Below are 24,808 nucleotides of genomic sequence, written 5' to 3' on the forward strand. Positions count from 1 at the left end.
GAGCAACTGACGTCCTGGTATATTTTTAGGAACCAGGACAATAAGAGCATACCCTCGAATGTATGCGGGAGGAGGCGGGCTTACTTCGGGGGTTCCTTATTACATGTATTGAATAGCTGTAATACGTGTATATTGGTTGCTTATGGTTGGTAATTGTCTATAATTATATGATAATGCAAATTCAATATGTAATGTAATGTAATAAAGGGAATTATTATTAATATTTTTTTTAGGAACACTGGGTAAAGAGGAGTTATGGCCCCACCAACCACTCTTTGGGCACGCCATAGGCAGACCTAGAATTTGTTTCTGGGAGGAGTATAGAATAAGCTGTAAGCATATGATAAGATGTAACAATGGAAATACAAGTGAGATTTTTCGAAATATTAAAAGCAGATTACAGTCCTGCCGTTCTTATTTCCGGTGCGGAGACCGCCTTTATTGCAGTGACCCTCTGTTGCCGCGTTTCCCTACGAAGGAACTCGCAGTCAAACAACCAATTAGGCCTAGTGCTTGGGCAAGAAGCGGCAACGTTACAAATCTCCCTCCCCAAAGCAGCCAGCAGGGAAACAGGGTTTTGTCAAAATAACCATTCTGCGCTGTGATTGGACATCGGGAGATACAACGGCAGGACTGTATATGCATGTATGTACGCGCATGCATGTGTGTGTGTACCCTTTGATTATAACATGATAGCAGTGGTGGCGATTGGGTTCCAAAACGTAGGGGGGGGGGGGCAAGGTGGCAAAACTAGGGGGTCAAGGACAGTTTAATTTCCCTTGGTAGATAAGGTTTGGATAAGTAAATCTAGTGTAAAAAGTTGTTTCATACTATTACTGCCTGGGAAAATATTACTCGAACATTTTTTATTCATTGTAATGTAATGGTGCCAATATTTTTGGCAGGGGAAAGTACCTCCATGCCCCTCCCGCTAAATCTGCCGACGGCTCTGGCCCAGCCTAATACGCCCATGAGATATTTTAAGTCATTTACAAGTAGAGTTGCAAAAAAGCCGGCTTTTTTTGGAAAAAACCCGGAAATTTTGGCTTCTTACCAATTACAGCTAACCTACTTCACTTGAAGTTACTGTTATTAGTTTACAGGTTTGTAGTGACATATTTTACAACTAGCTAAAAAAGATTTACATTATGTAGCAGCCAAGAGACAGATATTGGCCAATCCCAGTGGACACATATTGTATAGTGGTTCAGATACAATTTTAACCCTAGCTTACCGAGGGGGGGGGGGGGGGAGGGAAGGATTTGCAGTCCCACCACATCTACTTTTTAGATTTTTCAACTGTTTGAAAATAAACTACATTGTTCCCAATATTTCTGTATTACTTTTGTTAATAAAAAAAACAAGTGTAATGTAAATAGGAGGCAAAATGCACTTGGTGGGCTTATCAGGCCACCATCTTTAAATACGTCTCATTCGAAACACTCGTGACAGTGTACAATTAGTTGGTAATGATGGTAATTATTGTAATTATTATATTTAATAAATTGCACCTCTACAAACACAAAAACATTAATAAAAGAATATTATGGATTTTGTGAGTTTTAGTGAATGATATATGGGAGACACTCAGGCAATAATTGGTTATTATTTTTTAGTAATTATAGTATTTTTTATAATTATTATAATTAATAAATAATTGCACATGTGTAATGATCAAAGGAAGCAGTGATTCAATAATGAAATGGTTTCTTGAATTCTAGTAATAAATAAGTGTGGGCCTATGAGTCGCCCCCTGATATGTAAGTTTCTTGTACAGCACGGGTAAGCTAGGATTAAAACTAAATGTGTAGTCCTGATGAGCACATCTGACCATGAAATGTACCTAAAACAACATTTTACATGTTTGTGTCTCAATTTAAATGCTGATGTCATAAAATATGAAACAAATGTTAATATCAAAATATTCGATGTTTGGGAACAATTAAAAATCTCTACTGTTCACAGCACATATGCAGAAGCATATGTATTACGTGAACGTGTGTATATTGAAGACTGATGCCGAGTAGAGCTTTTCTAGATTCTGCTCGGCATCACTTTTCAATATATCCTGTTTAATGGAGCTTTGAGACGGAAGCGACACGTGGTTTTTGGAAACCAACCCTTAGAAGTAAATGCAACCTTTCGAACAGAAGCAACATAAGCTGCAAGTGTCGCTTGTCACTTGGCCTGTACCGTTTTCTCAGGGAAATTTCAGACGGAAGCAACAAGCGACATGTGTCGCTTGGAAGCAGACCCTCAGTAATCCATTCAATCTTTTGAACTGAAGCACGACAACGAGCTAAACATGTCACTTGCATGTTCCTCGGACTATACTGTTTTCTCAATGGCGTGCATCGTGCCGCTTCGGTCTGTTGCTCTTGCGTGCATGGTGAATGTTTTGCTTCATACTGAAGGAGACTGTGTCGCTTGTCATTTGTGACTTCAGTCTGAAAGCTCCTTCAAGGGTGCGCATCATGTCACCTCGGTCTTGTTTGTGCATGTGTGGTGGATGCTTGCCTGCAGACTGAAGGGGCCCATGTCGTGTGTTGCCTCGATCTGCATGTTCTCTATACTTAACAAGATTGTTAGCTACGTCATCGTTTAATTTAACCTATAAATCACAGACAACAAATTGCAAGTACTGTTGTTGGAAAAAGGTCGGTTTTTTGATAGAAGGTTCCTTTTATAATCATAAATGGGCCTGTGGAGTGGAATAAAGTAATGCTGTTGCCTTGTAATAAGAAGGGGTCTGAGGTTCAATCCCCAGCGGTCAGAGTGTTTCGGATCCCATTTCTATCTGTAAGTCCAGTCCAGATTTCTTCAGTTTTAGTGACAGTGTTGTTCAACCGCCGGGCCTGAAAAGGTCCATTATGTAAATTATACTTGCTGTCAAATATAAAATTAGATTTGATTTGATTTGAATTTGTGTTTTAAGTCCGCTTTATGCACAGTGCTAATCGAGACTGGACCTACAGTTTAAAGTGGGATCCGAACCACTTGTGCCTCCACCGGGTATCAAACCCGGGACCCCTTGATTACAAGGCAACGACGATACCACTGCGCCATTGGGAAGGCCCACAAAATTAGATTTAAATTAGTCGTCAACCCCTGGGTGCATATTAATATTAATTAAGGGTGAACATTAATTTCCATATAAACTTTTAAAGATCAGAAATGTATTTATGAGGGAAATTGTTGGGACCAGGGCATCGACTTGTAAGAAATAAAATTACTGGGCTGTGGTCTCACAAAGGTTGAGAATTTTGCAACAAGCAGCCAAAATACATCCCTAGTTGCAGTGTGACAAGGTTTAGCAGCCGTTTAACCAAATTATACATTATTGGAAAGCCGGAACACAAATATAAATATTTTACTGAACACAAAATTTAATGTAAAGAGATTTGATACTAGATTTTCAAAAGGTAGAGCAGTATTTTCTATCTTGCTATGTTCATATAACAAATCCAAATATAGAAAATATTTTCATATTAATCATACTATTAGGTTCCATTAAAAACACATACAAAACTACTCTAGTTATGTGAATATGTTTATACTACATAGATATATTTTATAATCCTACCGAAATATGAAGATAACACTCTGAAAGAACCGCCCAATCAAAGAAGCCAGCTTTTTTAAAAAAACACTGTTTATGTTTAGCTACGGATTTCATATTGTAAATGGTATTTTATATTTTGAAATGAGTGTCTATTTTACAGTAGTGAGATAAACGAAAACCATGGAACAGGAAAAATACTGCCAACTCCTGTATTTTCATTGATTTGAGACAGTTTTGTGAAAAAAAGCCGAAAAAATCCCAACCAAAATAGCCGTGGAAAAAACTCTGTTTTTTTTTCTTCAAAAAAGCCGATTTTTCCCGACCACTTCCAACTCTATTTACAAGAGAGCATACACGCACAGAGGGATAAAGATACTAAAAGAAACAAGAAAATGACAGAAATATATAAAGAAATGAACAGAGAGAGACAGAAAAGGAAACACAGGAAGGAATATGAAAAGAGAAAAGATTGTACCAAAAGATGTGGAAATAAAGGAAAAAGGCAGAAAATAAAAATATAGAAAGAAGAGACGTAGAAACAAAGCGAGACAAAAACCTCAAGTCATGACGAAATACATTCCAAAAATGAACTGGTTTGAAGTCTAGAGATTCACATGAAATTCAAGTCGATAGGTGGTGCTCTAATAGCATTAACAGAGATTACGAGAAATATCTTGACTACAGTCGGGACGCGATAAGAAGCGGCGTGCAATCAGAACGCAGAACGGCAGAACGTGACCAAATTCTGTCTCCTCGTTGGCTACCATGTGGCTGGGGGTTTTCTACGTTGCCACGTTCGCACAAACAGGCAGACAGGTTAATCAGCTGTTGGCAAGTTCGGGAAAAAATAAAACTTCACGCGAAATTAAGCACGTACGTATCAGTATGCTAATATATGTTATTTCCGTCGTAAAGTGATAATTTAACGAATCTAGAAGTTTGAATCTGAAGTTTCTTGTAGGTTAACGTTAACTTCCCGTGTGAATTTTACATTCTGGCAAGCGTGAAACATTTTATCTTCCTGCTCTACACAGCAACCGAAAACCTTCACTGAAAGAACCTCTGTTGTGTTTTTATTATGGTACATTGCAAGCATCAGTTACCGGCATCTTTTTACTTGTGTTGTATCGTATCATAATTACCTACAAAAGAAAATGCATCTTGTGTTATGAATAGAGCCCGGAAGTTCAGGCATTTATTTTCGTTAAAATAGGCAGGCAAAAAGGCATTTATAATGTGGTAAATAGGCACTAAAAAGGAAAAAAAGGCAAAATAAACCGAAAAAAGGCACATTTAGAAGTCGCTTACTTTTATCTATAATTTCTGGCAAAATGTTAAAATCTAAATTGGGAAGAGCATTTCAATTTTCTCCGTCTTGATTGCACATAACTACAAAGTGCTTTTTAAGTTCTAAACATTCATTGATAGTCGTCTGTCAGAGAGAATGTTTTTCATAATAGAAAATGATCTTTCTACTTCGACAGAAGTTATTGGAGCATACATATAACAAGCTAATGTAGCTGGACTCATTTTGGTAACAGCATTTTCACCTTTTAGAATATCACAAATTGTTTTCAATTGTTTCAAGTCCTCATTTGCACTCACTACCCGTTAGCACTTTTCCGCAACAGCTCACCCCTTTTCTCCTGGCACTTCCATCATCTGGATGCTATAATTGTAGTTGTCTCTGGCAATGCACCATAATGTGCAAAAGTAAACTTGAATAACACAGGAGTTTTTTCACTTCACGAATTGAAGCCGCTTCATTTTCTGGAAGAGCATCGATCACCTCACTGATTTTTTGAAGGTTGTTAGCATAATATATAGCTGCTGATATCCAGGTTCCCCATCTCGTCAAGACTGGTTGCTGAGGTAAACTAAGCTCAATCGCAACTTCCTGACATTTTCGGGTTCGAGAGGGAGATTTCAGAAATATCTTCTTTGTGTTCGAAATCAACCTATCCACTTCAGCAGTCAATCATGCACAAGAAATGTTAACCGAAAGGCAATATCCTAACTGAGCATGAAATACTTTTTTCTCACACTTTTCTCCTTCAGCAATGTTGATACATGCGTGAGTTCAATATTACTTAAATAAGGCGAAAATTATTCACATAATAAACGGAAGAAAAATAAATGCCAACAACGTTTTTTGGGAGAAAAATAATTTATATACACATTTTTTTTAAGAAAAATGTCAAATTTCATTGAAAAAGGCAAAAAAAGGGCATTATAATTAAAAATAGGCAGTGGGGTCCCAAATAGGGAAAATAGGCAAAATGAAAAGGCTTCCAAAACATTCGAAACAACATAAGAAACGTATCCGGAAAAATTTTATCAATATATGCAGTAGATAAAAAGAGTCATTTTGCCAAACTTCCGGGCTCTAGTTATGAACAACTGTGGCAAATCGTTCTCCTTTGATTTCATGTCGCCTCTCTTTGCCTTCTTTGTCACACCGCGACGTTCGTCTTTTTCGCAACTCAATACCGCAGCTATGCCCGCCTATTGTTTTTGTATACGAAACTCGCCCTTTGTTTTGTAACGACATGGAATTTATACTTCTGTGACATAGTTGAATCTTCAGAACGTACAAATGAAATGTATTTCTTGAAAATTTTGGCGAATAACGTATAAACAAATTACGTACAACTTGGTTTCGTTAACACGTTTTTTAAATTATATTTTGCGGAACCTACTAAAATTTACCTTTTATACAGAATTTCACAGAACTGAGTTACTGTATTACAGGGAAGAATTTATCAAGAACAAATCAATTGTGTGTGAGTTGATTGATTGATTGATTGAGTTGGTGTTTTAAAGTCCACTTTATGGACACTACAGCTAATCTGGAATGGACCTACAGTTGGAAGTGCAATCCGAACCACTATGTGCCTCGACAGGGTATCGAACCCAGCACTACTTGATTGCAAGGCGACGACGCTTACCCTACCACTGTACCATCGGGGAGGCACATGTGGGTGTGTGAAGTGAGATAATTTAAGAAGCTACAGGATAATACAGGCTCTGGCAATACAGAGTTCAATGAATTACAACGAAACGCTTGGCAATTGCTCGATTTCCTAAACATTACTGATACATTTGGTACATGTGTAATTAACGCTTCGATCTACCTGTATGTAAAAACATAAAACATGAATGAAAGAACAGAAGTAGTAGTTAAAATCAGCTGTTTTTGCTGAGAATGAGAACAATGGAAGTGTCCCGTTGTTGACTGTTTAACCAGATGTTTAATCCTACATGTGTTTCTGTGGACTCGTGAAAATCCTGAGGTAGGTCAATCCGGCAACAGCGCGACGCTACCAGAGCGGGTGGTTCCACGCTAGCGCGTCCCGACTGTAAATCTAAATCTATCGATGAAACACATTATGCGTTTTCGTTGTTTTTTTCGTACCATTGATTTGCTTGTACCAAGATGAGAATCGTAGAATTTTTGTATATCTCGTCACAATCTTTGCGTTATAATCACATAGTTATTTGTATTTTTTATTAATATATGTGATATCTGTATTTTGTCACTAGATTATAGGTACAAGTTAACTAAAACAAATAAAATACGAAATGACAGACTGAATGTGGTGTCTAATTATACAAAGTTCTTTTCTTTGTGATGGATACATTTTTATGCATTTAACGTTTGTGATGATTATTATTTTAAAAACAATTTTACGTTTCACCTGCCTTAAAATTTAACAAGCGTAGAGCTCATGAAATATAATAAACTTTTTATTTACGATTAAACTTGCAATATACCTAGGTATAAACACTACTGTTATAAATTATTTACTTCAAGAGTTAACAAAGAATGACCTTCAAACCAAAAATTATTCTAACCAAACTTAAAATTTTAAAGCAAATTAATATTTAAAAAAGAAACAATAGACAGACTGAAATTGTCATCTGCGTATGGTTCAACAGTGGTCTATTAAAACTTATAAACCATTGCCACCGAAGGGTCTGGGTTCAAATCCTAGCACGTGTGCTCGTCTTCCATAATCATAATTCATCCTCATCGTCGCGACTAATGGAGAAAAGCCAAAAAAAAATGACGGAAAAAATACAGAACTTATTAATGAACACAGGCATTATAGATAATTATTTATTGCTTCTGCATTTATTCCTACTTGATCTAAAAGTGAATTAGTTGATTTAATCTTTACCTGCCTCCTCCTAGACTTTGCTGTGGCGTTTTAGGCGGCGTTGGAGGTCCACCGGGCAGAGTAGACGAATTCTCGCCGGATGTATGGACGGTGCCACCCAAACTGCATAAGCAAATAAGTTATTAATTACCTAAGCATTATTATTCATTACTGTTAAAAAAAATCAATAAATATTTTATTTATATTGGCTAACATTTAACAATATGTTTATTTTTATTTAAGAATTTTACAATATTAATTGTTCCCGACGTCTAGAGGTGGACATGGTGGCAGGCAGGGAAAGAGAAACGGAGAAGTTCAAAAGGGGGAAGAACGAGAGAAAGATGGGGTGCGGAAGGAGAGAGATAGAGGGTGAAAGGACACTACTACAAAGGCAAATGCTGTATAAGATGAGGAGAAGGGGCGTCGTTAGTAGGGGAGGGTTTGGATGGGCTGTAGCCCACAGTGGAATAGTCTTAATCCAATTTTCTGCCCATTCAGCATCGTAGAGCTTGAATACGGCGATAAGTCGATTTTAATAGAAAATTTCAATGGTATCTTCTACCACCGCGTGGAGTTAGTCAACACACATAACGCCTTGCAGGGAAGCAAGTATTTCAGGATATAGGTGTCCCATTTATATTGCCGGTGACTGTACATTGGAAATATCCGAAGAGAGAAAGGGAATGAGATGAATAAAAGGCAGGTAGAAAGACAGAGAAAATAATAAAGAAAGAAATCTTTAGATAGAGAAAATCAGAGGAAAAGATAGAAAAACAGAGAAAGTATGAAAAATATAGTAAACAAAGAGATGGAGTATGAGAAGAATGACAGGCAGGAATAAAGGCAGAGAAAGCGATAAGAACAAAGGATGAAGCAAAAATACTTGGAAAGTATTGAAGAAAGAGATAGGGAGAAAGCGAGGGGGAAAGATAGAACAGAGAAAGAATGAAGAAAATAAAGAAAAACAGAGATGGAGTATGAGAAGATTGACAGGCAGGAATAAAGACAGAGAAAGTGAGAAAAACAAAGAATGAAGCAAAAAGACTTGGAAAGTATTGAAGAAAGAAACAGTGAGAAAGCGAGGGAAAGATATAGAAGAACAGAGAGAAAGAATGAAGAAAATAAAGAAAAACAGAGCTGGAGTATGAGAAGATTGACAGGCATGAATAAAGGCAGAGAAAGCGAGAGAAACATAAAGAATGAATAACTATTAAGGAAAGAGATCTCTTATTATAGAGAGAAAGAGAGAAGAAAAGATAAACAGATAGAGAAAGAGGTAAAATAAAAAGACGATAGAGACAAAGTAAATGAGAAAGAATGAAAGGCAGGAATAGAGAATAAGAAAGCGAATTAAATAGAGGAAGAAAGTAATAGACAGAGTGAGATTTCGATAGAGAGGCAAGTGTAAAAAGAGATGAAGAAGATAGATAAACAAAGGAGAAAGAGATGAACAAGCAGTGGAAGACAAAAAAAACAGGGAAAAAGAGAATAGATAGATCAACCACCATAGTTTTCTTGAAAATTCGATAGCACCACCGCTATAAGTGGGCAAGCCATCGATAAAACTTCAATACTACACACAATAATTAGGCATAGTAACTCTCATGGTTATGATTGTTGTTATACAATAAAAACTATTACAAACTAATAAAAATAAACTAATTTTATTCCAAATTTATTATTAGTATTACATTTATTATTATATCATTGGAGAGGCTTTACAACTCGTCCACCAGATGAGGTGCAGTTGGTGTACTGAAATGCAGTTGTTTTTATTGTGTTATTAACTTTCATGTACTTCGTTTAAGAAAGAGACTTAAAAGTTAGGGTGAATTTTTCGTCATAAAGTTTATGTTCTTTACCCTCCGGCATAAAACTTCATTTTTATAATTTTGAAATCTGTGGAACCATTTATTCTTTGGAATAAACATGACGTGATTCTTGTATTTTACACTCGACTTTTTCTATGTAACGCTGTTTTCACTTTTGATTATTGTATTCAAATGCTAACCAAACGATGGGCGAATTAAGCTTTTTGTTTTGGACGGAAGGGGAGGGAGCATTTGTGATTTCATTTTAGGTGGTAGTTTTTTTGGTAGCCGGACAATTGCGATGGCGGGCAATTGCTATGACCGACAATTGCGATGAACACAGAAGTGAAAGGGCGGGTGGACAATTGCGTTGACATTTTAAATCTTCTATCAAATTGAATGGTGGCTTAACACCCTGTACAATATGTCTTACAAGAGAATTATGTGAAATATTGATATTTTCGAACAGAACACTGCAGTGGCTTATACTGAGTCCAAGATCTCGGCTATCTCACTGTCACGTGGTCCTAGGCTATGAATAGAAATAAGTTGACCAAGTCATAAGAAATCAGGGTGCCACCTCATAGGAAATCAGGTTGCCAACTCCAGAATCATGTCACCCATATGGAAAATTTTGATTACAATTTCTGATCAATTTTTCTACTGTATTTTATTCTCTAGACTCCGGGCTTCGCAGATAGCCTAACTAGCCTAGAATATACGCTCCTGGAACACTGCTTCCTCTCATAGGCTTGAGACTGGCAACGTAGCTTGGTAAACGTACTTGCATTACAACCACTTTGGCGTGTTTAAAATCAATGTTCTTCCACACATTGTCAGTCATAACTATTACCTCATTCTTGTATTTTTGTTATTACATTTCTCTCTTTTATTTCTTGTCAGCACGGAAGTGCTTCGTCAAACTTGGCTGGGAATTTGGTTCAATCAAGTTTTTGAACATGGGCTAGAGCCAACAGATACCTTTTGAAGGACCCGTTTCCTTTAAGTGCGAATACACTTTCCAACTCTCTCTCGTCGATTTTAATGTCACGCTTCTTACTTTTCTGACATTCTAGATTAAGTTCCATCCGCATGTACTTGATGGTGGTGTCTTCTGCTTGGCTCTTGAGGCAGGCCAGAACATCATGAATGTTTGGATGCGGTCTTCCAAGCCACCTATTTATTTTGTTGTTCCAACCTTATACAGCATTATTAGTTCTGTGTTAGGTTAGGTCCTGATCGTTGCAATTGTGATACCATTAATTTGTATAATGGCCTTCACCGTCAAAATCATCGCAATTGTCCGTGATTTAGGCTTCATCGCAATTGTCCGCCATCGCAGTTGTCCTAGATTCAGTTTTTTTGGTATGCAAATTTGTATTGTTAGTAGTGAGGAAAACTAAACTATTGCGTTGAGGATCTAAGCACCTTGAAACAGTGGTTCTAACCTAGGCATGGGCGACCGGAAGGGGGGGGCAAGGCGGACAAGGGGGGCCGTGCCCCCCCCTGGAAAATGAAAGTCAACCACAAATTATATATTTCACACATATAATTTCATTTCAGCCACAATAATATGTGTTAATTATTACACGAACATGGTAAATTCAAATTTAAGCAATGTTTTTTTGAGGGAACAACACTGTTATTGTGGAAAATGTGCCTTGTATGCACATTAAACTGACCTGTTTAATGCATACAAACCTTAAATTAAGTGCGCAGTGAAAATTTCCGCCTTAAAGGTCTACTTATTTGCTATGGGGCAGCTATGCTATTAGAAAGTACAGATACAACACTTTTCCAACGTAGGCGAGTTTATTCACATAATGTGCAAGCACAATTAGACTACAATAACGAAAGATTGTTCCATGATAAACTCGCTGAAATGAACCTTGTCGTATCACTTGGCCAGTTTGATGGGTATTAGTTTAAACACATTAATAATAATGAACTAAATATGTTTAGTTACTGTCAAGTCACTTCTCCACGTAGTCTAGACGAGAAAGATGAACAAAATGTAATTTGATTGCGTGAGTGCAAGTTCAAACTTGAAACATTACGGAAAGTACTTATCCTTCTCCTCCATATCGTGGTTCCTCGGACACCTTCCCAAAGTGTCTACCTAGAAGAAGCCAACTTCCTCTCCCTGGGTCAGAATCCAAAATGCACTGCCTGAAGGGCTGCGAGTTCGCACCGAGGCTTCCTTGTTACGTCATTGCGTAACCGATTCTATTGACCTCTGGTGGCAACATTAAGAATGATTCCATCAATCTGGCACAAATGAACAAAATGACGGCTCCTCGCGCACTACGGTCCATACTTGTTTGCCCCCCCTGGAAAAAAATACCTTCCTTGCCCCTCCCTGGAGAAAATCCTGCGGACGTCCATGAACCTAGGCCATTAAATTTTATGATAACATTTACACGTAATTTAGAAACAGTATTTTCACAATATAAGAAAACACAAACTCATACAGAAAAAGAGCTATCGAATTAATATCATCGACAACTTGACCGAGTTCAAACTTAACGTCCATTTAATCTACCTACAAGTTTCATGTGAAGAATTTAATACATGTACAGGGTGTCTACATGTGAAGAAAAAAGTCAAGAAATTATGCTTGTGGTCGCGAATTTTTTAAATATTTTTACAGTATGAATTTACATTGTTATATGCACGTACTGGGATTTGATAAAATTGAATATTTGGAAATCTAAAATTGTGGTTGTGGTTAAAGTTTGTTCACGTTGTTTCTTAAAAATTACATTTTTGTATGCGTGAAGTTGTGTAAAAATATTAAAGTTGTGTGGCCACTCTCCATCCAGGATGAAGTCTGAAGCATTAATTTTTACATGCATTAATAATTAAGACAAGTCTTAATCTCTTGTTAAAGTGAAGCTTCAGTTTTCATCTTAACCAGCCTTGTGGTTTTTCACTGAATTAAAATATGTATTTCTTAATTTCCAACTATACCTTAGTACGGGGTGATTAAATAAATGTTTTAAAAAAGGGGGAAGGGTGAAGAAAACGGAAAGAAGGTCAAGAAAAAGTTAAGAATTTTGGATTTGTTATTTTGGTAAACATAGAAAACTAAATGCATCATGTCGATTGATGCACCAGAATGCATCGATTGATGCACTAAAGTGTGTCTTATGGCTTCTTCAAAGAATCAAATTCACGTTTGATGCATTTGGATGCATTTTTGTATGTCGTGGAAGAAGCACCAAAGTGCATCATTTGATTCAAGTGAGGATTTATTTCAGTCGAGATGCACTTCAGTGCATCAGTTGATGTTCCTTGATGCACTTTCCTGCATCTTTTTGGATGATGCACTCAAACGTTTGGCCTGAGCTACAGAGTTTATGTAGCTCAGACGAAACGTTTACGTGCATCATCAAAGAAGATACATTCTGGTGCATCAAAACGCATCAACTGATGCATTGAAGTGCATCTCGACTGAAAGGAATCCTCACGTGAATCAAATGATGCACTTTGGTGTTTCTTTCACGACATACAAAAATGCGCCCAAATGCATCAAATGTGAATCTGATTCTTTGAAGAAGCCATAAGACACACTTTAATGCATCAATCGATGCATTCTGGTGCATCAATCGATATGATGCATTTAGTTCTCCGAGTGCAGACGCCCTGATGTAAAATATCAGGATATGCGATGAAAACGTAAGGGGAGAACAGCCTGCTGTTGTCTTGGCTCAGTGATATTGTCAGTTGCAGAATGGGGTTCTTATTAATTCACAAGATTGATTGATTGATTTGATGTTTTAAGTGGGATCCGAACAACAATGTGCCTCCATCGGGAATCCAAACCGGGACTCCTTGATTACAAGGCGACTACGCTTCCACCGCCATTGGTGAGGGAAATTTAAATCCACAAGGCTGCATACTTTTCGGCAGGGAAATATTTGATGACTGTGACCATTAATGAACACGAATGATTATTCAATTGTGTTTGTTACATACAGGGTGTCTCACTCGCTCTCTGCCCCAAATTTTCGCATAGTCTATAGAAATCAAAATAATGGTTGTAATGTAATAAAATTTGCTACGGACATACTATATTGGATTGTGTGAAGCATGGTGACATCAAAGAAAAAGTTGGAAGTGATCGCCTTGACCATCAAGGCATGCCTTTACGCGCACGTCTCTCCATATTATGGAAGACTGCCGCCAACACATCAGAACGCGAGGCACAGCATCAATTTCCTGTAGATGCATGCGCCAGTAGCGCAACCACAGGGGGGCAGGGGTGGGTATTGCCTCCCCCGCCCCAACCTTGGTCGGAAATGAGTTCTATGGGGGGGGGCAACGGGGGGAAAACATTGACGGCCAAATCTACCTGCAGGAGGCAATTACCGCCCAGAACTTCAAATTTCATGCAAATAAAAGTACTTTTCGTAAACTTTTCTTGCTCGCTTCGCTCGCAATACCTGCTTTCCTTAGTCTTGTCAAGTTCAGAACCGTAGCTAGGGGCGGTGGGAGACAGCGCTGGGCGCCGAACGATCTAAATGAAAAAAAAAGTTGTAAAATAAAATGATTGATTTGTGTTTTTGTTTGTCTACTTTATGCACAGAAAGGCTAATCGGGACTGGACCTATAGCTTAAAGTGGGTCCGAACCACTATGTGCCCCCACCGGGTATCGAACCCGGGACCTTAGATCACAAGGCGACGATGTTACCACTACACCATCGGGGAGGCACAAAAGTTGTAAATGATATAATGCCATGGAGTTCCGTGAAATTATTTGCGCCCTATTAAATTAATGTTGATTTCAGCCTACAAAATAATTGGATCCTAAAAACTTCTTGCTTGCTTCGCTCGCAATATGTCTTTGTTCGCTTTAATGCATTGTAAATGACCAGACAGAAGAAAAAAAACACTTGTCTTAATTCATTTTGTTTTGAATGCATGAATTGTTTTGAGGAAAGGGAGCGTGCACATTTCAGAGACAATTTATGGAATTTTTGCTGTTGGTTTATTGTGAGATGGATGAATTGGTTGTGTAATGTATTTAAATAATATATGCTGTATATAATATTTATTAAAGAAACTTTAAATACGTACACAATTTAGTGTCCATGGCGTGGGCATGGATGTTTGCGAGTATCCATTCATCATTTTCATCATGCCATCACTCATCCCCATCTTCGAAAATTAGCCAAGTAAAGCGAAGTAAAATAAAGCAAATCAATAATAATAATAATGTTATAATAACATTATTAGTAACATTATTTTTATTAACATTATTATTATTATTAAAATTATTATTATTATTGGTACGTTTATCCTGGTACATGCCCCCCATCCCCACACAAAAATTCGTGGTTGCGCCTCTGGCATGCGCACGCCTAGAACGACTGTGGCGCTCATTCTCATGATTTCACCACGCTTCTCACACACCAAGGTATGTCCTTAGCAAATGTTATTAAATTACAGCAATTACTTTGATTTATATAAGCAAAAATCTGGGGTCGAGAGCGAGTGAGACTTTAGAAATTGTATACTATATGCTTTTAACTAAATTTTCTTTGGTGGGGGGATAAAACATCCCTGGCAGGAAAAAAAATTACTTCCCCGGGGATAAAAAAAATATGGGGGAAGGGGGTATCCCCGACATCCCAAATATAATTTGTGATTGCATAACAGGTATTTTTATATTCTAATGTAATTTTTTAATATTTTGAAGCAAAACTCTGGTAAAATGATGATTATAATTGTAGTGAAATATTAATATAACTAATATTAATCAATATTTTGAACAACTTTAATTGCTATTCAATTTATAAGTATCGGTGTCAGTAGGAATCGGTAAGAATATCGGTATAGGTTCAAGGTGGTATCGTTATCGGCTCAGAACTACAATTTACATTTTTGATACTCTCAACTTTGCAAATGGAACATCCCTCCGAAAAGGTTGAGAAACAGTGCTCCATGAGGAATTAAAAATATATTTACATATTCACAATTTAAAATATTTGAAAACGCCAATTTTTGTGTGTGTAAGGTCCATTTTCGCTAATACTTTTCATGTGGCACTGGGACGAGACAGAGGCGGGCTTGTAAAATTTGAGAAAAATCAACCAAAGCAACGGCCATTTTGAAACGGTTCGAATTACGTGGTGCGAACAAGCGATGAAAGGAAATTATCCAAGCTTCATCCAAACTCACCAAATGGAGGGAGAAGGATAAAGAAAGGGGGAGGGGGTATCCGGCAGATCCTCTTCGTCGTTCCACATTGTTGCACCTCGTGGAAGGAGGCAGGAAACCGATTCTAAAAATAGGTACGCCATAACTGCATCCCAGAGCAGTGTTGCCATATGTTGTTACATTTTACTGTAATTAAAATTATGCAAAACATAGCCCATACCTAGGGATGTTTTGACTTAAGAAAGCGAAAATGTTAGGAAAATTTTCTAATTACTGATTTTTTGTTTCCTTCATTAGTTGAAAACGGAATTATATCGATAGTAAGTGATCCGGCCCAAAAATTAATTTATGTAATACATTGTTTTTTTTTATATATATATATAGTTTTAAGTTCCCTTTATGCACAGATAAACTAATCGGTACAGGCATGCATATTTTGTTTTTGTCGAAAACACGAAATGTGAAATTACAATGTGTTAATTTTTCATGTTTGTGAAAGGTGCGAGGTGCATTTTCCTATCCTGTTTTGTCACGAAATGATGCGAAATGAACTGCAAAATGCGAAATAGGCTCTTAAACACGAAATGTACCTGTTTATATACCGACGCGACACTTTCTGAAGTCTGAATTATCCTGTGAGTTATGCAATTCACGGAAAATTTATTAATTTTGCTACAAACATTTGAGAAGCATTTGAGAATCCTTTATACAGAAATGAACTTCATATTCTGGTAATGACTTAATGTGCTATTACAAGGGATATGTTTATTTTGTGTATTAGTGCAGTCTTTAAATCAAATTTAGGATTTTTAAAAGCAAAATGTCATTTTATATACCGCTTTTTCACCGCTATAACAGCGAAATTTCATTTTATTTACCGCTTTTGAACCCGAAATTGACTCGGTTTTTGTACCGAAATTTTTCCTTTTTTATTTACCAAAAAGATGTGCCTCTACTAACCGGGACTGGACATACAGTTTAAAGTGGGATCCGAACCACATTCGTCTCCCCCGTTTTCGAACCCGGAACCCCTTGATTAAAATCGACGACTTTACTATAACTCGATCGGGAAATACCCTATGTAATACATACTGTCTCTTACTCACCATATGTTAAACTGCATATTATTTGTGTCAGACAGTTGTTTCTCAGTTAATTGTCATTGCCAACTCTATCGTAATATGCTTCCCCGATGACGTAGTGGTAACGTCGTGGCCTTGTAATCAAGTAGTCCCAGCGGTGCCCACAGGGGGGGATTATGGCGCAGGTTGCGCCATCGAGATTTTTGGGGAATATTTTTTTCCCCTTCAAATAATATAATTTTAACATTTATATTTTTTCCCCAAAATATATGCACCATATTTAATCCATTAGATGAAAAAAAGAAAGTATTTAATTGACATGTGGGTTCTGAATTAAATTTTTGGGGGGACAATATCCAACTCTAGGTCTTAAATTCTGGCGGGTATTTTAGTTAGAGGGGGATTGAGCATTAAATTGAAGGGGGTATCCAATTCTTGCGTATTACTATTGTATTAAGACTGTTGCGGAAATTCTGGTGTGGTGGCTGAAAATTAATGTTTTGGAGGAGGCAATATCCACTCTTCAATATCAACAGTAAGTCTAAAATTGATTGAGTATTAAATTTAAAGGGGGCGATAGAAAGCTATTGATAAAGTGTTAAATCTTGATTGTTAAGGGATTTCTGTTGTGGAGAGAGAGTTCGAACATTAAATTTTGGAAACTATTTAGCGATATGGTATCCACACGTTTTCGACCCCGAACGTGCCAAAGGAGAAGCTGGAAAAGACTAAGAAAGTATTGGCATCCTATTAAATTAATATTCTTGAAAGCCTGCAAAGAAATGGATGTAAAAATTTTCTTGCTCGCTTCGCTCGCAATGGTGTATTGCTAGGGTGCGTGTTTGGCGGTATAATGAGGTGAATGTGAAGTTTTTATACTATAGCTGCATTACAAGACAAGCGATATTCTCGGTTATGATCAACGATTTTAGCGGTGGTCTTGAGTGATGGCACCCCTGTTTAGGGAGGAGGGGCAGATCAGGTATCAGGTTTTCAGTAAAGCTAAGGAAAAAAGTTACTTTCGGTAGACACGCTGTCGTAATTAAATACTTTGTGCGGATTACGATATGGTTTGAAGGCGCGAATGATATGATTTGGGGGGGGAGCGCATGACATGATTTTGGGGGGAATGGGCACCCCTGAGTGGTCCCGGGTTCGATACCCGATGAAGGCACATGGTGGTTCGGATCCCACTTTAAACTGCAGGTCCCGTCCCGATTAGCCTATCTGTGCATAAAGTGGACTTAAAACAACTCAACTCTATCGTAATGGAAATTACAGTTTGATACATACATCGGCTAAATGATAAACCAACTAAATTTTCCTCCTGTTTAGGATGGATATCTCCCTATTCGTGAAAACGAAAAACCACATTTTTTAAAATTAGATTTGAAAGGATTGAAGTTATTTATTGACTGCGATGCTGGATATTTTTTTGACGTAAGAGACAATATTACGGATTAGAGTTTTTTTTGTCTACCGAGGTTGGAAACACTGCACCAGGGATAATTTCTGCAGCAGAGGATGGGACGTGTAGACAAACGAAAGCATAAACTAACTCCGAACCGTGTTTTTAATGTTTGTTAATTGTTGCAACTTTCAACACCTCTTTTGGTATCTTGTTCCTTTCTCCCCCCCGCCACACACACTTCTTCCCTTCCTTTCCCTCTACTGCATTCAGAAGATATTCTCGGCAGAAAGCTTGAATGAAATTTTCAGGTTCAAAAATTCCAATTCAGACAAAAATTTTAATTGCCGTCTACAGAAATCCTAGGCACACGTTCCAATTTCTAAAACAGTAGACCTTACCCCAATACCAAATTAAGGTTGATATTGAATGCACGCTGCTTAAAATTATATCCAGAAAGCTTAAAACAGTAATAGAAGTACAATATAACTAAAGATTGGGGGAATTACGTGCGTTGGGAACATACGTATTACATTACAACCACAAATTATTTTTTTCTCAAAATTAATGCTTAACACTCTTGAAGAGCTCACATCACAATATTAAGTTAATAGGATAGCGTTAATTTTTCCAAAATAATTCATAGAGCCGAACCATTGTTTATCATTCTTTCCACTATATATTTTTTTATAAATTTTCTCAGTAGATTCTCATAGAAAATTGCGTTTATTGGTAAAAATTTCAAATAACTTAGAAAAATTAAGGAAGTTTTCTTACCGGTGACATCTAGCGTCAAGAAATGAAGATGATACTCCAGATGTGCCAGGAATTTCTCCGTCAGATACTAATGTTGCTACAGATTTAGGAGGTTTTCTTCTTCGGGGTTGGTACTGGAACAAATGAAAATGCATATTAATTAATGATTTTCTGACACTCTGAAACATATATTCTGTCTCTGGAATCTGTGGAGCAAGGCCGCACAAATAAAACCTTGATAAGACGAATGTTTGTACAGTATATGGGATTCCGTTCGAGCTCAATAACTCGAAGGTAGGCTATGAAAAACCTCCATGAGTCGAAGTTATATTCTAATCACCTCTATAACTCGATGTTTTAGTCCCGCTGACCTCAATAAGTCAAAATGTACTAAACTTTAGACCTCTATAACTCGATGTCGGTGATTTTGTCCCTCCATAAGTCGAACTTTGGTAAGTCGAAATCCTTGATACCTCGAATCCCCCCCCCTCAAGTTCGAGTTATCAAGGTTCCACTGTATCGAGATAATAGTAAATATGATTTATAGAGTGTTGTTGCAATTATGCTTCTATTTGAATTTAATGATAATTTAGTGTTGAGTTATCCATTTTTTATAAACATTCTGGGGTCCAGAACAGTGGTTTAGATGACGTATGGGGTGTGGCGAACGTATGTTAGAGGGGGGTGAAGTGTTGTTGTGGAAAGGTTAGGCAGGTTGGGATGCGATTTGGCATGTCCGGACGCTCTGCTCTGTGCTCGCTGGTTCGTAGTGTTATGTTTTCTTTTGTGTAATTTACAATATCTTTCTTTTACTCCTTGTGGGGATCAAAAGCCTCACCGCTGACACATGCAGTGTTGCGTGTCGAGGACACGCGCCTGTTTAGAAGAGCCGCGTAAGCAAATTGATGAAGGGACATTCACAAAGAACATCCACACCAAGCCTGGTTTCGAACCCGGAACTCCCCGGTGCCGTAGCGCGCTGTGCTAACCACTCCGCCACAGAGGACGGAATTTGGTTTATTTTACTTCTTTTTTCTGCCACTTTTGGCTAATCGCGACGATGGGGATGATGTGACGATATTGATGAAGGGGCATTCACAAAGAACACCCATTCTCAGGATTGGAACTCTGGACCCCTGGCGTTGTGGCGCGCTGTGCCACTCCGCTAAGGAGATCACACGAGATTCTTAATATATGTAAATTGTAGTTTCTCACCAATGAAATGAACATCGCATCCCATCCTCACACCTGCACTCCAGATTTTCAGTTTTCCCCAATTTGTCCGACACAAACAAGTTGCTTAATTTTGAACGGAACGCATTCGGCAACCATCTTAAAAGTTAGGGGGGTGGAGGAATGTAAAATTTACTCACTTTGTAATCTGGATGCTCCTTTTTATGTACATTCCTCAACCTCTCGGCCTCTTCGATGAACGGTTGCTTCTCATCGTCACTCAGAATTCTGCAAAGAATTGAAAATACAATATTATGAAAGGTATGATACTCCTGTTCACGGGTAATACATGATAGTGGGCTGACCAATCAGCTATAAAAACAAGTTATGGAAGTACCTGATCAGCATGATATATGTCAAATCAGGCAGGAGTTGACCCTCATAGTCACTGATTTTGATGATATTTGGTACACAGCTTTCCTTTGCTCCAAAACCGACACCTGTGAAAGAATATTGCTGAAATATGATTATTATGTATTATATGAGGGTTGTTCAAAAGGTCATTTTTCCGGAACCGGCCATTTTCAATTGCTTATATTTCCAGATTATAAATTATAAACTTATCGTAAAAGCCATGCAAAATAAGACAAAAAAGACAGGCAACATGCTCCCGAAAGTTGCCGATCGACGTGTATCATGACCTTCGGTACTAACGTTGCGCGATGAACAAGGAGGCTCCTCAAGCGGCTTGTCAAAAATGCCTCGGTGTGTGCAGCATTGCCAACTCGGCTGGGCAAAATTTTTCATACTGTTATATATGCGGCCGGGTGTACGTGCTAACCAATGAAATGAACGTTGAAAACAGCAAGCAGGCATTTGTTCAATCTTCTTAAATCACAACAGAGTCTACTTGGTTGAACAGAATTACATTGCACCAGCCTGGTACTGGGATGAAGGAAATTGATGCAGGAACACTCACAAAGAACACCCATGCCTGATCAGAAATCGAACCCGGGGCCCTGACCTCGTAGCGTGCCACGAAGGTCGACTTAGGTACCTTATTTTTCAATTATGCGGTCCACTTCAATGGCCCAGAAATTGAACAAAACTTACATTGCACAAAAATTGGACTTGTAACTTCTCCCCCCAGCACAGAAATAAGGAATTTAGAAAGAGTTAAAAAACATTGGTCAATTTTAGTTCATTTGTACATTGCTTTTCTGCCAAGATGCGAAGATGAAAATGGAAGATGGTGAAAGGCACAACAGAACTCCTGCAGAGACATATTTATCTTTCTTCCCCCCTCTCTCTCTGTTTGTCTGTCTGTCTGTGTGTGTGGATTCCTTAATTCTTTTTATTGTCTCTTATTCTCAATTTCCTTTCATTCATCTTCTCTTCCCTTTCTAATTTCCTTTCATTCATCTTCTCTTCCCTTTCTAATTTCCTTTCATTCATCTTCTCTTCCCTTTCTAATTTCCTTTCGTTCACCTTCCTTTCCCTTTCTAATTTCCTTTCGTTCGTCTTCTCTTTCCTTTCTAATTTCCTTTCATCTTCTCTTCCCTTTCAAATTTCCTTATCTTTCTTTCCCTCATTCTTCTCGCCTCTTTTCCACCTCCCTTAAAACGTTCCTTTCTCTTGATGACATTATTTGACCCCTTTAGAAGATCCTCTGATGACGTCAATGCAACTGCCATTTTTCGCCATACGAGACTGTCCCTCATCTCGTGTCCTATCTGTCGATAATGAAAACAATTAGTTTATTACTCGCACCCGTTGGTTTTATTTTATTATCAAAATTCATTTCTCATGAGCGGAAGACTAGGAAAATTTGATCTTCCGGAGCGGTGGTCTCTTGACCCCCTTTGACTCATCCATTGAGTAGGACCACAGCTGTTGTGGATTTCCTCTTAATCAGACACGAAAGCGGATGTTTACCCTGATAAATTTGTAATTAAAACAACACGAGGCAAAATTCATCCGCGAGGGAGTCAAGTTCGGTTCATCCGACTCCAAAAAAGAGTACGCAGGAAGTGCTCCCTGGTATAGGCGATCTCTGTGCCGAGCGGCTAGCTCAACGTGGCGATGTAAAGGGTTCTGGGTTTGGACCCTGAACGGAATAGTACGATTCTTCAGTTCATTGATCCTCATTGTCGGGAATAACCCAGATAGGTTGAAAAGTAACTTTAAACAGCCCTACATAGAAAGAAAATAACGTTGAATCTCAAGGCAAAGCAATATCCCATGTGGATGTACGTTCTCTCTCGGGAATCTGTAGGGCAAGGTCGCGCATAGCGGTAGATAAGGGGAGAAAGCGAGTGGGTAGAGCAAATCAGTGCGCACTGCTGCAAGAGACTGGTAGCTGCAGCCTTTTTTTCCCCTCCATGCACTCCAGAGTTTCCAGGGACAGAGCGTAGGGCCCCACGCATTCTCGATCTCGGACACAGGGGAGGCTATGTTACGCTCCAGCCTCAGATTTTGAATGTTAGTGTTACACTGTTAGAACTTACCGTGAAATTTACAATATTTTCCCGTTAAAATTTAAGAGTAGGCCTGTTAATTTTTAAAAAATGTTGAGCAATCGTTTTTTATATAAATTTGATTTTTTTAAGGCCATTTAAGCACAGAAAGGCTAATCGGGACTGGATCTACAGTTATTGAAATCCGAACCATTATGTGCCTCCACCTAGTGTCGACCCCTTGATACAGGACGACGACGTTAGCCTACCACTAGGCCATCGGTGAGGCTTTATTTAAATTTCATCATGCGTAAAGATAGAGAATGATTACAAAGTTGTGTGCCCCTGAAATATATTTTTATAAACTGAATCATTAAAATTGCATTAATTACGTTAATGTAATATCGTTAATAGCGTACTTTAAAAACGATCATGGTGTTTTTTACGGCATTTCGATAGCAGAGGAAATTTACGGTCTTTCACTGTTAGAAATTACCGTAAAATTGCATTAATTACGTTAATGTAATACCGTTAATAGCGTACTTTAAAAACGGTCATGGTGTTTTTTACGGTATTTGTATAGCAGTGGAAATTTACGGTCTTTCACGGTTAGAAGTTACCGTGAAATTGCATTAATTACGTTAATGTAATACCGTTAATAGCCTAATTTAAAAACGGTCATGCTGTTTTTTTACGGTATTTGGATAGCAGAGGAAATTTACGGTCTTTCACTTTTAGAAGTTACCGTAAAATTGCATTAATTACGTTAATGTAATACCGTTAATAGCCTAATTTAAAAACGGTCATGCTGTTTTTTTACGGTATTTGGATAGCAGAGGAAATTTATGGTCTTTCACTGTTAGAAGTTACCGTAAAATTGCATTAATTACGTTAATGTAATTCCGTTAATAGCCTAATTTAAAAACGGTCATGCTGTTTTTTTACGGTATTTGGATAGCAGAGGAAATTTACGGTCTTTCACGGTTAGAAATTACCGTAAAATTGCATTAATTACGTTAATGTAATACCGTTAATAGCCTACTTTAAAAACGGTCATGGTGTTTTTTACGGTATTTGGAAAGCAGAAGAAATTTACGGTCTTTCACTGTTAGAAGTTACCGTAAAATTGCATTAATTACGTTAATGTAATTCCGTTAATAGCCTACTTTAAAAACGGTCATGGTGTTTTTTACGGTATTTAGATAGCAGAGGAAATTTACGGTCTTTCACTGTTAGAAATTACCGTAAAATTGCATTAATTACGTTAATGTAATACCGTTAATAGCGTACTTTAAAAACGGTCATGGTGTTTTTTACGGTATTTGTATAGCAGTGGAAATTTACGGTCTTTCACGGTTAGAAGTTACCGTGAAATTGCATTAATTACATTAATGTAATACCGTTAATAGCCTACTTTAAAAACGGTCATGGTGTTTTTTTACGGTATTTGGATAGCCGAGGAAATTTACGGTCTTTCACTGTTAGAAATTACCGTAAAATTGCATTAATTACGTTAATGTAATACCGTTAATAGCGTACTTTAAAAACGGTCATGGTGTTTTTTACGGTATTTGGATAGCAGTGGAAATTTACGGTCTTTCACGGTTAGAAGTTACCGTGAAATTGCATTAATTACATTAATGTAATACCGTTAATAGCGTACTTTAAAAACGGTCATGGTGTTTTTTACGGTATTTGGATAGCAGTGGAAATTTACGGTCTTTCACGGTTAGAAGTTACCGTAAAAATTGCAGTATTCTACCATTAAAATTTAACAATTTGCCTCTTAATTTACAAAAACGGGATGAAACAATTTTTTGTTTAAATTTAATTATGTTATCATGCATAAAAATAGATAATGATTATGAATGACAGTTGCATGCATCATGAATATATATTTAAAAACAATCATTATAATTACATTAATTAGGGTAACTATGTAATGGCCTGTAATAATTTACAAACGGTCATGGTATATTTCTTTTGTAATGGTAATTCGTAATTCAAATCGTAATTCCTCCAGTCATTTTTTTACAGTGTAGACACGGCCTTATTTATAGAGAAATACAGAGTGGTGCAAAAGTAGGTTGACAGTTCACAGTTGACATAGGCCAAGTAGGTTTAGCGTTGCCACTTATTACAGCAGTGACATTATGGAAATCCATGGGCGTAATGTCTGGAGATCATGAGAGCCACTCAATGTAAAATACAAAAACTACAAAAGCTAGACCGTC

At 37.6% G+C, this 24,808-nt stretch overlaps 1 protein-coding gene across 2 annotated transcripts in view; it reads right to left on the minus strand.

Annotated features, from left to right (window-relative positions):
* The window catches only part of LOC145999421 (transcription factor SOX-10-like), a 233,364-nt gene that overhangs the window by 25,026 nt on the left and 183,530 nt on the right, over positions 1 to 24,808 (minus strand). The window contains exons 3-5 of one of the 2 annotated variants that reach the window (XM_083136376.1): positions 20,319 to 20,406; positions 18,967 to 19,079; positions 7,744 to 7,845 (exon numbers count right to left, since the gene is read on the minus strand). In XM_083136376.1, the coding sequence (XP_082992502.1) occupies positions 7,744 to 7,845; positions 18,967 to 19,079; positions 20,319 to 20,406 (303 nt within the window). The remainder of the gene's footprint in view (positions 1 to 7,743; positions 7,846 to 18,966; positions 19,080 to 20,318; positions 20,407 to 24,808) is intronic. The other variant, XM_083136377.1, reaches the window with a different exon arrangement.

Source organism: Lepisma saccharinum, chromosome 15, assembly GCF_977018435.1.
Source record: "Lepisma saccharinum chromosome 15, izLepSacc3.1, whole genome shotgun sequence".
In the NCBI taxonomy this organism is placed as follows: Eukaryota; Metazoa; Arthropoda; class Insecta; order Zygentoma; family Lepismatidae; genus Lepisma; species Lepisma saccharinum.